General features: G+C 34.1%; 1 protein-coding gene and 1 non-coding gene across 2 annotated transcripts in view; one reads left to right on the top strand and one right to left on the bottom strand.

The window, feature by feature from the left end:
* The window catches only part of LOC149482536 (endothelin-converting enzyme 1-like), a 50,047-nt gene that overhangs the window by 32,245 nt on the left and 2,996 nt on the right, over nucleotides 1-14,806 (bottom strand). Inside the window, exon 2 of the mRNA XM_089704328.1 lies at nucleotides 5,092-5,150. Within this exon, the coding sequence (XP_089560454.1) occupies nucleotides 5,092-5,150 (59 nt within the window). The remainder of the gene's footprint in view (nucleotides 1-5,091; nucleotides 5,151-14,806) is intronic.
* On the top strand, nucleotides 3,936-4,007 carry TRNAM-CAU (transfer RNA methionine (anticodon CAU)). Its single transcript has one exon. It is a non-coding gene; the product is annotated as a tRNA-Met (tRNA).

Genomic DNA, 14,806 nt, shown 5'->3' with positions numbered 1-14,806 from the left:
CATCCTTGTCACTCAATTAGTTTTCAAGGCTTGAAATAACAGAGATAAATCTATTGTTGTACCTGTATATTGTAACCTATACCAAATTAATTATTAAATTGTTTATACTAGTGATCACACGCGGCGTCACTCCTATAGAAATCAGTACATGGCCTTTTTCACTTTTGTGCAAATTTAGACATACTTAGCGAAATTTTTATGAAAAACATACATGCAAACAGTTACTGCCCAATATTACTATGGAAAGGAGAGCGGAATATTATGTACATAAAAAATTGTTTCACGCAGTATTTCAAGCAAAAGACTTCAACGAGTGATCGCTTGCTGACTAGATCGATATTGGATATTGGTATAATAATTAGTGAATTTTTTAATTTATCATATTTTTTTTTCTTATTCTGTACCATCAAAGCAACCTACAAACACCCCTAGAAATTACATTCAACATAACCTTTATGCCGCTTATAGGTATGAGCTCATGAGCCGCAAAATTAGCATTTGCAAAAGTTAAGGGAATACACTGATATCATAATTTCTGATGCCACGAACCTGTGTCACGACTGTAACTTGCCAGTGACTCAGTAATGTTTGAAATGTCAACGTATATGTTGGCTAAATATATCGCAATTAATATAATCGCGTAAAGCCTATTTGTTCGTGCATGGGTATTTATTTTTTTAAAAGATCTGATACATTACTATAACGTATATGTACAGACTATTTAGGTAAAGATCATCTGAACCATGACAATTTCTATATTGATTTAGATAACTTAACTCTTAAGTCTTCATTTGTTTGATTTTGCAGTTCAATTCGTATACCTGGCCAGCATGGAGGACTATATGGCTGGAACACGCTTAAGAAGCTTGTTTCTTTACAGTACTACTTACATAGGCTGATGATGATGACTACGTCATTGTTATTTCCAAGAGCATATGACATAAACAACGCAGTGTAACATATCACATAAATTACGTAATTGGAGCGTAAAATCGTGACCGATACTTCTCTATAGCAGTAGCGTCGCGTGCGGCGCGGCGTCACAATTATGGTCCTCACTTATGTCGATGGTTATTCGGTTTCTTTTACAGGAAAGCGGTAGTTATTGATTCGGTGGAAGCCTGTAAGGTAAGTTTCGATGTGTACTTTTGGTTGAAGACGGTTTCGGAAGTGGTAACCATAGAAAACAGAAGCTTGTTTGTGTGTAATTAATTGTAAAACTAATATAGAGTTCAGAGATGGGAGGTTAGGATTAAGTAGGTAATTACCATACAGGGCGAAACTGAACTAGAAAATCGTGTAGGTGTGAATCTTTTAATGTCTCATTTTTCATGCATATTATCTATCACAGCATATTTTATTAATTAATACATATTTCATTTTACTCGATAGTCAGTACAATTATCTCTATCAGTTTAATTTTAAAAATATTATAAACATATTTGTTGAAATACGGAAAATATCAAACTTCCATGCCCTCGTTACAGACTATTCTTATCATCACGAACCCGATACATCGTAATGTAATTTTATCTTACTGCGCCTACCAAGGAGATCAGTGTAGCATTGGTGTTATTTATTACTTATGTCCTGATATCTTCCTTTATTGTTATATATCTATTGTGTATACATATATCGTGATTGTACAATCTTTACGTAATCCAAACTACATTAAAAATAATTATAATTATTGTTATTTCAAAAATGAACCCTTACCTACCTACATTTTTGAATTCCATTTAAATTACAAAAAATACGTCATAATAATTTTATCATGCTTTTGATATCCAACCCAAACGATACAAAAAATACTCAACATATAAAAATACCTAAATAACAGTGAAGATAAATTATTGTGTGTCCTAAATTCACATTTTCAAAAATTTATTTCATTCTCAATAATTACCTATATATTTTATAAGCATTTGTGGTCATTTTTATATTTTTCAAAAGGGAAAGAAATTATTTCGCATTTATTCTAACCATATTACAATGTATCATATTTTATCGATCTTTCCAAGGTAATGTTCATAAAACACAAGACATGAAAGCTGACAACAAAGGGATGTATGCTAATTGCATGATAGCATTTTGCATATGCTAAGTTGCATGCGCTATGCATTCTAATCGCATATAACAATGCCATGTGCCATGGGATGGTACTAATTATTTTCTTTCTTCTTGTTTGTATTAAGTGATAATCTTGTAGTAGTAAGTATTAAAATATAGGAGGAGATACTTCAAATAGGTAATTAAATAAATGGTTAAGAGTTAAGACATACCTACCTAGGTAGTTCAAACTCAAACTCAAACTCAAACATTCATTTATTCAATTAGACTACTATTTAGTAGCACTTTCGAATCGTCATTACATAGTATTTTTAACATTTACCACCGATTCTGAAAGCAGTATCTATGGAGAAGAATCGGCAAGAAACTCCATAGTTGCTCTTTTAAATAATGTTGTAACTTATATCTACCTAACTACATAATATGCCAAAGAACTGTCCTGTGGTGTTTACGCGACAACCCTCCATGGGTCTTTATCGTCTCATGATTATCGCATGGTTTACCTTGAAAGTTTTAATTGCCCCCAATCAGAGTGATTATTTTCTAATGTGTCATTGCGTTTAAATAAATAGCTTTGAAATTCAGATGTTAGCAGATATTTTTTTAATATCTCAGGTAAGTTGTGGTCGATACACCTGACGACGTACTACAGACGTACCATGTGGATCGAAGTAATGATATAGGTATTAGCACAGATGATAGAATACTAAAATGTATTAATGTTAGATATATTTAATACATACAAACAGTGACTTCGTTTGCTAACCGAAAATTTCACTTCTATATTTTAAAAATTCGCAATTTCTTGCATTAGTATTCTAAAACACTGTAGTCTGTAGGTAATTAGATCAAATGTATGGAAAATTGCAAGTAAACGTGCCGATTAGTGAGAACCATGTGAGAACGCTAGTTGTTGAGCCGAGACAATGGGCTGATAAAAAATATTACCGTAATAAACACGTTTTCTTCGCCTGGCTAGAATGCGTTTAATGTTATAGTGGAAATTGATTTAATACATATAAATCTATAAAAGAGTATACCATTAGCATTATCGTTATACGCAAGTATTTAGGTATAGAGCCAAAAAAGTGGAAAATACATACCGAGAGATTGAAAATGTCTTTGTGAGATATTATGTAACGAAAAAGGTCTTATTAAAAAAAAGACGGGTTGCACTCCGGGAGTGCCGGCAGAAGTGAAAACTTGATTATTTTAACGTTGAGCAATGAACATGTTTGATATTTTGGAATGGTATCCGTCTTACGCTTTTTCGATCAGGTCACGTGTCCTGAGGCCTGACGCGAGTTTAAGATTTTATACCCATTACAGAAAAAGTGCTCAACGCCGCGAGAGAAGTTTTCACTTCAAAAAACATTGTGTCCTAGAAGAGAAATTGAATCAATATTACTTACTTAAAAACAAAATTATCGGCACTACAATATCTGATTAAGTGAAATTAAAAAGATAAATCACTTATACGATATTCTTGATCTATGTCTAGCACGAAGGTCACGGACCTCTTCTATAAACAATAATCAATATTCTACAACCGTTTAGAATTTACATCAAAACAGCTTCCTGTAAACGCATCACTGATGTTTCATGCATTATGTAAGATTGCATTACATATCGAGATTATGTGCTAACCTCCAACTTGAGTAATTGGAAATAAATTACTTTTGTGTTTTCTAGTTAATAATATAAAAGTAAGCTCTAACTCGAAACTTTAGTGGATTGAAACTGTGTTGAAACTACGCTGTGCTAATTATATTTTATATTATTATTAGTTAAGTTAGTGTTAGTTTTTAAAGAATATAGGTGACAACTAAGGGTAACAAATTCCTAAATTCAAACTAGCGCTCATAAGCAGAGTGGCGCAGTGGAAGCGTGCTGGGCCCATAACCCAGAGGTCCGTGGATCGAAACCACGCTCTGCTAAGTACTTTTTTTAAACTTTGAATCAAGTTAGACATTTTTTGTCTGCTTGAGAGGAGTTTATTTGCTTTAAATAGTACCTTCATCTTTTTGGAGTTTGATTAGAAAGTTATACTTCTATATTTACCTCACCCTGCAACTAAATCAGTTTAACAATGTACCAACTCATCTTTTTCGACAGTCGTGTAATTGTGATTCGTAGACACCACTTAATAACAACACAAAGGTAATTCAATGCAAACAAAGCCACGGTATGTGGTATAAGCGTGTTGCGATCACATAAAGATAATACATTATACACATTACATAACCAACGTGCTCTTACCATCTCTAGACCTTAACATTGTGTTTATGACTTCGCTTTCACGTAATTTCATTGAAAAGATCGTACAATATGGTTTTGATCGGAGCAATGACTGGCCGAAAGTATTTAGCTTTCCACTTATAGGTAGTACCTAGTAGTTCAATGATCTAGAAACTTCAAAAAAATCAATCCTACCATATTCGCAAAATCTCTCTTCTTGTGGGGCCTCATTATCTACAATTATATTATTATTCTTACCTTTACCTACGAATAAAATTATTCAATTCAGTTGAGATGATGTTACATTACCTATGCAATCATTACCTATGTTACGAGTTTACGACCATCCCATTGAGTCTGAGCTTTAGAAAGCCTTCTTGTGCATCAGCAAGTCAGCATTCAGTTGAAATACGTAATAATATAAGCATTACTTATTATTATAATGCAATGTTAGGTAGTACTATATATTATACAATTATTTTGTGATGTTAGTACTGACTTCAATTCAATTACACTATTTTCTAAAGTTCGGTATACTATAATTTGTAAGGCCTAAATTTTCTGTAGTAGTTTCCATTATCAATACTCTTACACCAACATACAGATCCAAATTTCTTATTTCAACAACATTTGTAAGTTTAACAACATTGCTCAAATGTTTAACAAAAAATACGTACCTACAATAAGAAACCGGCCGTTTTCTATATTTTCACAATACAAAATTCTAAGACACAAATGGAAACAGTTATAAACTGAATGTGGAATTATTCAATGAGCACTTACAGTTTCTCTTCAAGGACGGAGTCTGGCTGACGTTGACTCTCACTGTCAGCGTTCTTCACCTGAAACCAAACGTGACTGTTATAATGATTTACCCTTTAAATTACAGGAATTTTACGTTTAAAGTAAATAAGTAATATGAAGGCAATATGCTTTTATCAAGGTTGTTTTGCAGTTGCAGCTGGCTGAAATTCTCTGCTGATTATATTGTTTGCATTAATTATTTTTTACATGATATTAAATCTTAAATAGTCATGTTTATAATGAGTAGAAAATTGTTTTGTACAATATTAAAAATTATGTAAAAAGCTTTGTTATGTAACGCAGAGATTAAAAGTTAAAAGTTTTTAAGTGCTTCGTCGTCTGATTTATCTTTTGAGAGATTTCTACAAAAAATCTCTGTTAATAAAAAAATGCTGTGATGATAGTAAATAAACACATCGCATACGTAATAAGCAAAAAAATACCCCTAGCATCCGCAGCAATTAGTCATGGATGTTTACGCGGTAATGTTGGACGGAATTTGGAAGCCTTTGTTTTAAATATACATACCTATCTGTACAATAATTTATTATAGTTCCTAGATAATGTGTGTAAATAAATATTATGTAGGTACGTTATGAATAATTCAAAAGTCAAAACCACTAATAGAAACTGGGAAACACTTGTTACTGAGAATGAGATAAACGTGAATGGTGGAAAACATTTCTTATATAATCCTTTTATTAATATTTCCATAGATATTCCACTGAAATCAGAAAATATTCCATTTAAAGGAAATTATTTATATTGCCTAGGAAGTCCTTTTATTATAATATATTTCCGGTGTAATGAAAAGTGGGTCAACAATAAAACTGAGAAGTGAAAGTAATTAATTTCTACACAGGAAATAAAATCTTTTTGGTTAACAATTTAGAGACGTCAAAACTCAGAAATTAATTTTACTCTGGCCTGTTGCCGCTGGTATTTCTGATGTATTACTTAGCCACAAAGGCTTTCAGGAAGATCCTCCTTATAAGGAAGTTCTAGATTTTCATTCAAACCTCAAAGGCTCCGTGGGAGTACGAAACTCAAGGTTTTATAAGATCTATATGTAGATAGTAGAGCGAAGACAAATTTGAAGTGAAAGTGTGAATAATAAATAGGAGACCAGATATTGTACCCTGAGGGACACCATAAATTCTAACAATATTATTTAATCTAGCCTGTCTTTCAGGCTTCATTTATGTAATTATATTATTGTTTTTTTTTTTTTAATCTGTGCCTGTTTATTATTTATCGTATCGTATATTGAATTTTAAATAGTTATAATAAGTTAACTCAGACTAGGTTAAAGCAGACGACAAAGTTGTAGAAAAGGCTACACTAGTAAAAGTGCACATCATGTGTATTACGTAAGTATCGCATGTTATTAGAGTCACACAAGCGAATTGAGATAAATGAGATCAGACGGTATTGTCTGAAAACAATTAGCAGAGATAGTACACGTTTGTGTGTTGTTTGTTAGTCATCAAATGTTTACATCATGGTTTTAGAGGAAATGAGAGCAAGTACGGAGTACATATTTTACATTGTACAAACGAGGGTACGGTATTCATTCATAAACGATCCATCTTTGTGTTGATTGAATCAACACACTGTGAAAGTTAAACAATAATTTGAAATTACAAATTTTTCAAATAACAAAAGTGAAAATAAGTCTATATCCAATTTATGAGACAATTTTAAGCAGATATCAAACTTAAATTTGATAGTAATTTTTTACGTATGACTTCTGAAGTCCTAAAGATACATATAATTAAGGACGATTCACATATATGTATGTAGTAAGTAAAATTTAGGTTTCTTTCCAAAGTCAGAAGTAGGTAATAAAAATGTACATCTATTAAAATTATCTTAATGTTCTAAAAGAATTAAGTAGGTATTTGACATTTGTCTAGGTTAAGGCTATAAACTTAATTGATAGACACTTGTTTATTCCTTATACTAAATTTGTCATTTGTTCTGCTTCTGCGTTTTGTCTCTTAAAAATAATAAAACCCTGTTTTTAAATTTGATCTCATTTTGATATTTGGAGATAAAAGTTCTACACAGATGTGGTAAATATTGTATTTAAAGATATATAATAAAATTTCACCCAGTTTTAGAGTAGGGTAAAATTTTACTTGAATGATATAGTTCACATATCCACGTTATACTCAATTAGAATTTAATTCATTTAGGAAATAAACTCGCAAGCATACCCATTGATAACAATTGATATTTTTTACCTTCAAAACAATTTTAATTAGATCGCAAATTGATATTCACAACTAAAACAATGACACAATAATTAGGTTACAAAATAAAATTTTGTCATATTGAAAGCAATGTTTTAATACACTATATTATGAAAAACAATAAAACATTATTTTAATGACCTAAAAGTCGCTGAAAATTCGTGTCCATTTATTACGATATTCAAATTCGCCATACTAAGTTGGCAAACTGTTGCCAAACATTGCAATACAATAATTTTTGAATGGAGAAAGTTAAAATATTTCATAACATTTATATGAAATACTATTTATAAAAATATTTGTTAATTTTAATATTTTACTTGCTTTAATATTAAAATTGTAGGTTCCTACGTTTTTTCATCATGTTGCTAATAATTTATTGTAGTTTGGTATTACTTGTATACGTAGTATATTATTATTAGTCTGTGGTATTACCCAGTAAACATCGTACCTTCTTCACTATATTATATTTTCATTACCGCAAAAAAATATTTAAATAGATGTGCTGGGATTTAATTACACTTTAAGGAAAACCCCTGATCGCTAAAACCACAGACTAATAATAATATACTACGTATACACTAAAACTATTTATTTATGTACCTACTACGAATACTGCCATAGACTGCCATAGATGATAAAATACTATACTACTATGTAATACTATTACTATAACTATTTATACAGACGTATCAAATGGAAGTAGTTTGGGGTCCCGGGAATAAACAGAGGGTCCGGGACCCCACGAACATGCAGATAGACAAGTACATTATTTATCACTTCAAATAGATACACCAATTATTTCTTATCATAAAACACCAAGGTTCTAACAATAAGCATTTCAGCCAAGGCTTTGCATATGGCCTCATCACCTAACAGCCTAAATCCACTGAACAACTAATCTAAATGCCTATAAAACGTTTTTACCGGTAGTTATGTCATGTATGTCGGTCTAGTGGCACCATTGTTATGCCTTTTATACATTTCTGGGTTGTTACCTACTAGTTTTTGTAAAGTTTGGTGTTATGTTTCGATATGGAAAAAATATTACAATGGTGACTAATGAAATTGAGATCGGGTCATAAATATATTATATAAGTAGGTAGATAGTTAAAAAGCAATAACTAAGATCGTAACAATAAGCGTTTAAAATATTTAACGTACTTATCAGACAAAAAAGATATAGATTATTATATCGAATTAAAAGCTTTGATCATTTATAATCTAATACATTATGTTAATAAAGGTCCTACAGATAAAAATGCAGTCACAGCTTACCTGGACATTTTTAATTGTATACTTAAATCCTTATGTAAATCCTAAATAACATTTAAATCTTTAAAACAATTAATTTACATCAATACTTCTAGCACACACTAATTTAACCTCCTAAGGACCAAGCTAAAAAAATCCTATTCTGCATTACCACCCATTGTTCTCACCTGAGTACATAAAAATACAACAGGCCTGCCACCCAATGGTATTTTTTTGTTTTTTTTATTGTTAGAGTTAAAATTTACTTGTGGGATTTTTTATCTGTGTAAAATATAGCTTATAGAATACATTTCTGAAAAAAAAAACTCGATTTATTTTGTTCCCATGTGATCACATCAGACCTAAGTGAATCCAAAAATTTTTTTTTTAAAATTAGGTTTTACTTGTAGATTTTTTATTTACTTATGTTATAACATATGAAATCATACAATAACCTCTAAAAAGTATACAAAAGAATTAAAAACAGTTTTTCTTAAATTCTAAATGTGTAAGTTTACTACATATTAGGTAATAAAATATCTAAACTATCTGAACATAATATGTTAAAAAAAAAAATAAAAACATTGGAAGTACAATATTAGGAACTTGAAATATCAATGAGCTAACTAAAAATCGATTTGGAAACAAATGGTGGGTCTCCTAAGTCTTCATCACTAGGAATAAAATCTCCGTCAGTCGGCTAGGAAATCGATGATATTATCGTCACGAATAACTGAAAAAATAAGGAAGATAACTGTTTATTTTGATTGCAATAGTAATTCCTGTTGATAGTTTAAATAAATTATAATCATAAAACAGGACAATTATACTCAAAATTACTGTAAAACAACAAAATAAATTATTAACTAATTAAATGTTTTATAGTCATTGACTACCAATGTCTTCAACTGAGTACAAAAAAAATGAAAATAATGTTGTAAGTAACGACCAATGTTCTCACATGATCACATAAAAATTATCCGTGAATTTAAAAAATACAATATGAATTGTTTCGTTTAATTTAATTAAAATACGTTCCTGTACTGTTTTTACTATTTATTTTTCAATACCAAATGAAAATCAACTGAGAGATTAATATGATAATTAACGATTTAACTTACCTCTGTTACGTTGACCAGCCATTTTAAAAACTTTAACTAAAGTATTTTAAAATTCTGTGATTGGATAACCCATTTACCTACCAAAGCTAATAGTTCAATTCAGCCAATCGCGTTACACAGTGATCATAGGCAGAAAAGCGCGGTATTTTTTAAGATATTTCGAATTTTCGATTTTGTCATCGGATGAGGACGGTGGTTGGTAATTTAGTTAAAACTTTTTGGTGCTTTGGGTTGTAATGGTGATGGTGTTTATGTACTTATATGAGGCCATTGGTCCTTAGGAGGATAAACACGCATTTGTTCCAAGCTCAATTCAAAATTGGAACATTGACTTCGTTTCTTTTTTTTCTATATACCTATGGCCAGAATTTTATCAGTTTATGAATAAATTAAGTATTTAGAACGCGGTCATCGTTTAAAAACAAACAACAGATGTTTTATAAATATATTTTATTAAGATATTTTATCTATGTTTTTTCTCTTTGATGACAGTATGGTACATGGCGGAAGCTAAGCTGATCCACGCTATGCAACCCAGACACCATGACGCTACAAGAATAAAAAAAACAGTCTCAAAAGAACTGCGTCTCTTAAAATGTTCGTGATGCAATATGATTGAGTACAATTGAATTGAAACATAGAGCGTCAATAAAATGTACGAATATTACCATTTGAATATTGAAATAGTTTAGCTTTTCCTTGAATTTTCTTCAAATTGCATTATCAACACGCTCCTAATTAGTAGATGCATTTAAATCTCGCTTCCCAGTTTACATTTATTTATTTAAAAAAATATAAATAATTATTATCTTCACATATAATGACCATAAAAATATACGCACAATTTTACAGAGATTAGCGGAAAATGCGATAGTTCGCTAACCTAAAAGCTAATATTGTAATTTATAACTATTACATCAGTACACTATAAACTATTCATTGGTTATAGTATACCTTAGAGGCGGATTTGTAAACAAAAACCTTATATAAAAATAATGACGTCACGTTATTTTAAACAAATACATACGATTAGTAAAATAATATCGTATCGTGTATTGCGCGTGTTTTCACCCGTGAGAGAATTGGCTTACGTGCTTTTTGCTTTCCCTTCCATTGTGAGCCTATATTGTCTTGTTCATATAAATTGTTCACTTTGTATGATGTATCTAAGGAAATGGAGGTTTAATATGGTGTATTATATCGTTTAGAATGTAAGCACGGTTAGTAATGGAAGCTAAAATTATGAGAAGAAGCATGATTAGTTTCTTGTTTCTTTTGAATACAATGTTTTTGTTCGAATTTTCTTCGTAGGCTTTCAAATTTAAGCTACAAATTATTATTCAGTGTGCTTTCTTTATAGGAAAATTTGTGAAGTTAAGCACAGAGTTACAAACAAATTTAACTTTGTTACTCACATAAATTACATTTGAATTAAATAAATAAACAACTCTCAACTTTATATCAATATACGTTGCTCTATAATAAACTCTCCTATGGTAGTGATGCCATAACATATACCTAAGTAAGTAATTAATTTGGAATAGTAATTGCTAGAGATACAGAGAAAACGTTTAACCCGTCATTAAATTTAAAATTATGTATTTTAGAAAATAGCGTGAATGAATAAAGGGTTTATGATTTAGCACTTTATGAAAAAAATATTTTTGTCATGTTATCTTTATCTATTCTATCTAGTATTGGACTAATATAGTACACATTATATTATCTGTGGCATTGGTAAGTTCTCTTCTTACATAAGTTCCATGAATCGTCCGGGAGAGCAGGAGAGCATACAAGTAACAAGACGGCCTAAGCCGCCTAAGTAACATTTCATAAAAATTTAGTTAGTGGATATATAGTCCTCCAAAATGTTCAGTTAGGTTCGTTTATACTATAGACTATAGAGCTTTCAATAACAATGATGAAACTAGTCGACACATAGCACATATTACCTACTAAAGTCGTTACTACACAAAACACATTATGTAATGGTAACGCATTAATGTACCATATATAACAATAAACAAAAACCAAAGCCATTAGGAAAGACAATCTCGCTTACAGATGCATAATCTAATGCAATAATATTTACCAAGTATTTCACATTATAATCGCTTGAAGTGATGCAGTGGTTCGTGACCCTTGAATTGGCAATGTGCTTAGTAATAACAACCATAGATTTCGCATAGATTACAATAATCTACGGTGAACTAGCAATAGACAGTGAAACTGTTTGTTTCGTCACTTCAAGTTCAAGATTAGAGATCGATCACTGAACTTGGCGGAGCGTTAAAAGTTTGAAATAAGATAATAAGTTTAGATGTTAAATTATTGTTGGTTGTTGTGATTTTTTAGGAAAATAATTATCATTGAGTTTACGCGAGCAACGTTGGGACATTTTAAAGAATTACTATCACCATTATACGTCATAATATTATGCTCTGTTATACTGCATTGTACTAAAAAAAACCGTGCTATGTGTTTCATACATATTCTAAAATAAGTAAAAGAAGACGACACTGCTTATTAAATACTTACTTACATACCCAGATAAGGAAAACAAACAATCACGAGATGCAGATCTCGTTAGATAATTAAATCACAATGCGGACACGGCGCGGCGCCACGTCCAACAACATCCAATGTATTATTTATGGTGCATCTTCATATTACGTTTATTACGCATATATTATGAAATGAACTAATTATATTGTAAACAGGAAACCACCTGAGTGGTGACTGGTGGCTATGAGGCACATTACCTCCTCCCTATAAAGTTATAACCAATTCGGCGAGCTTTTACTTTATAAATTAAATTATTTAAAAAGATTTAAAAAAGATTTATGCAATGTATTTATGTGGTTGGTCGCGACAACATACCTAACATAAGTATTGTTATTGTGTGTTAGTCACATATTTTTGAGGTGTATTTCACAAGATATCACTAATTTACTACAACGAATTGATACAATTAGAAAATATTATATCGATGATCGATAATACATTATCTGTAGGATGTACCTATCTAAAACTACTACATTCTATTCTTCTTACTTCATTTACGTTCATGCAATAATTTTTAAATCAATGCAATTTTTCAATGAATTATAAAATACAATATCTTGCTCCACTGCCCGCTAATCAAATAATCCAACGATTCGTGATAAAATTTCACCTAGTTATTAAATAAGATGCTGCAATCAGCTAATATTCAATTGAATATCTTGATTATAGAAATAGTCATTGTCCAATAATTGGGTAACGAATGAATCACACTTTTTGTCATAATTTTGTTAATAAATATAATAGCGGGGCAATTGTCACGATAGAATAATGGTAATTATATTTTATAGATTCACCACAACTGCTAGGTTCTTTAGTATATTTATTTCTGTAAATTAATATATTGGGCGGTGGCACCTTTTTTTTTTTTTTTTTTTTTTTTTATAGTGGGGAAATCTTCCAAAGATACCCACGGCCCCCGGGGAAGGAGCCGTGGGTTATGTCGGATTCTTACCGACTAAAACCCCACTGTGTTCCGTCGAGCCGCTTTAATGATGGGGCCGCGGGTATTTGTTAGAATTCTTCCGCGACCCCCTCGGCGGCAGCCCATCTCCAGGCCAGGCGCAAGCCAAGAACAGGAAAGGTGCCTGCTCTTCCCTCCCGTTGGCGGCATGAGCGGAACACGTCTCAAGTCGCCTCACCGCACCGGACGATGGATTACATTCCCCGTTCCACCGCCCGGTGCCCTTCGTCAAGGAGGCACGTTGCGACCGTGTAAAGCGGCCGCAACACGGCGACGACGCCCAATAAGACGTCTGCGCCGGATCGGGTCCGCGTGAGAATCCCTCTCGCGCACCCGCTCTGCCTCCTCTTTCTGCGAGATCACGCTCTCCGAGAATGCGATCACCGCACGCCAGGATCTGTCGCCATCCACCATTGCACGAACAACGGAGGGTAGAGAGAGATCCGGCCCGATTATCGCGACTAAGCGAGCACGGGGCTCGGCCCACGCGGGGCACACGGCAAGAGTGTGATCTGCCGTGTCCTCCGGGCAGGCACACCAGTGGCAGACCATGCTGGGCTCCCTCCTCGCGACTTTACACAGGTACCGTCCGAAGCAGCCGTGCCCGGACAGTATCTGCGTAAGGCGGAAGGTTATGGCCCCGTGCCGCCTGTCGCACCACTCTTGGAGGACTGGACGTATGGCCGCAACCGTCCTCTCACCCGCGCTGGGCTCCTCGAGCCGGCGTTCCCACTCTCGGAACCGCCGCTCGACAGCCTCGGCCCTCCACTCCTCTACTTCCTCGTAGGAAGGATTCACCCCATGTGACCTAGACGCCGAGACGCGGCGATACACGTCCGCTAGCATCTCGGCGTCCAGATCCCATGGCGGCGTTCCGGCCATTACGCAGGCAGCCTCAAAAGACACCGTGCGGTATGCCCTAACTACCCTGAGCGCCATGACCCGCTGCGGCCTCCGCAAGAGGGGTCTGGTACGGGCGCTCAGGGTGTCTGCCCAGATGGGGGCCCCGTAGAGGGCCATGGAGCGGATTACGCCAGTGTATAGCCGGCGACACCCACCCCCAGCACCTCTAAGGTTTGGCAGCAAACTTCCCAGTGCTCCGGCCGCCCCTACAAGACGGGGGGCGAGGCGACGGAAGTGCTCCGTGAACCTCCATCGGCTATCCAACACGATGCCTAGGTATCTCATGGTGGTGGTGACCCTGATTGCTACCCCATCCACCCGGATCTCTGCGCCTGCGCTATGTAGCCTCCGGCGACCGGGAAAGAAGATGGCTTCGGATTTCTCCAGCGCCACCCGTAGTCCCAACCGCCGGATGCGGCACACCACCTGCTCAACTCCCGTGGTAGCTAATAAAGCTGCCTCCTCGTATGTGGCCCCACGCGCAGTCACCAGAGTATCGTCGGCGTAACAAGTTACGCCAACACCTGGGAGGTTAGTGGCGCGCAGGACCCAGTCGTACCCGATGTTCCACAGAAGAGGCCCGAGGACCGACCCCTGTGGGACACCGCACGACACTTCCCTCTCACTCCATCCAT

Source organism: Colias philodice, chromosome 15, assembly GCF_061535455.1.
Source record: "Colias philodice isolate Cphi_HAF_F1 chromosome 15, ilColPhil1 Martin Lab GWU primary, whole genome shotgun sequence".
Lineage (NCBI taxonomy): Eukaryota > Metazoa > Arthropoda > Insecta > Lepidoptera > Pieridae > Colias > Colias philodice.
The sequence above is the reverse complement of the archived record's forward strand: the minus strand, read 5'-3'. Positions and strand labels throughout refer to the sequence as shown.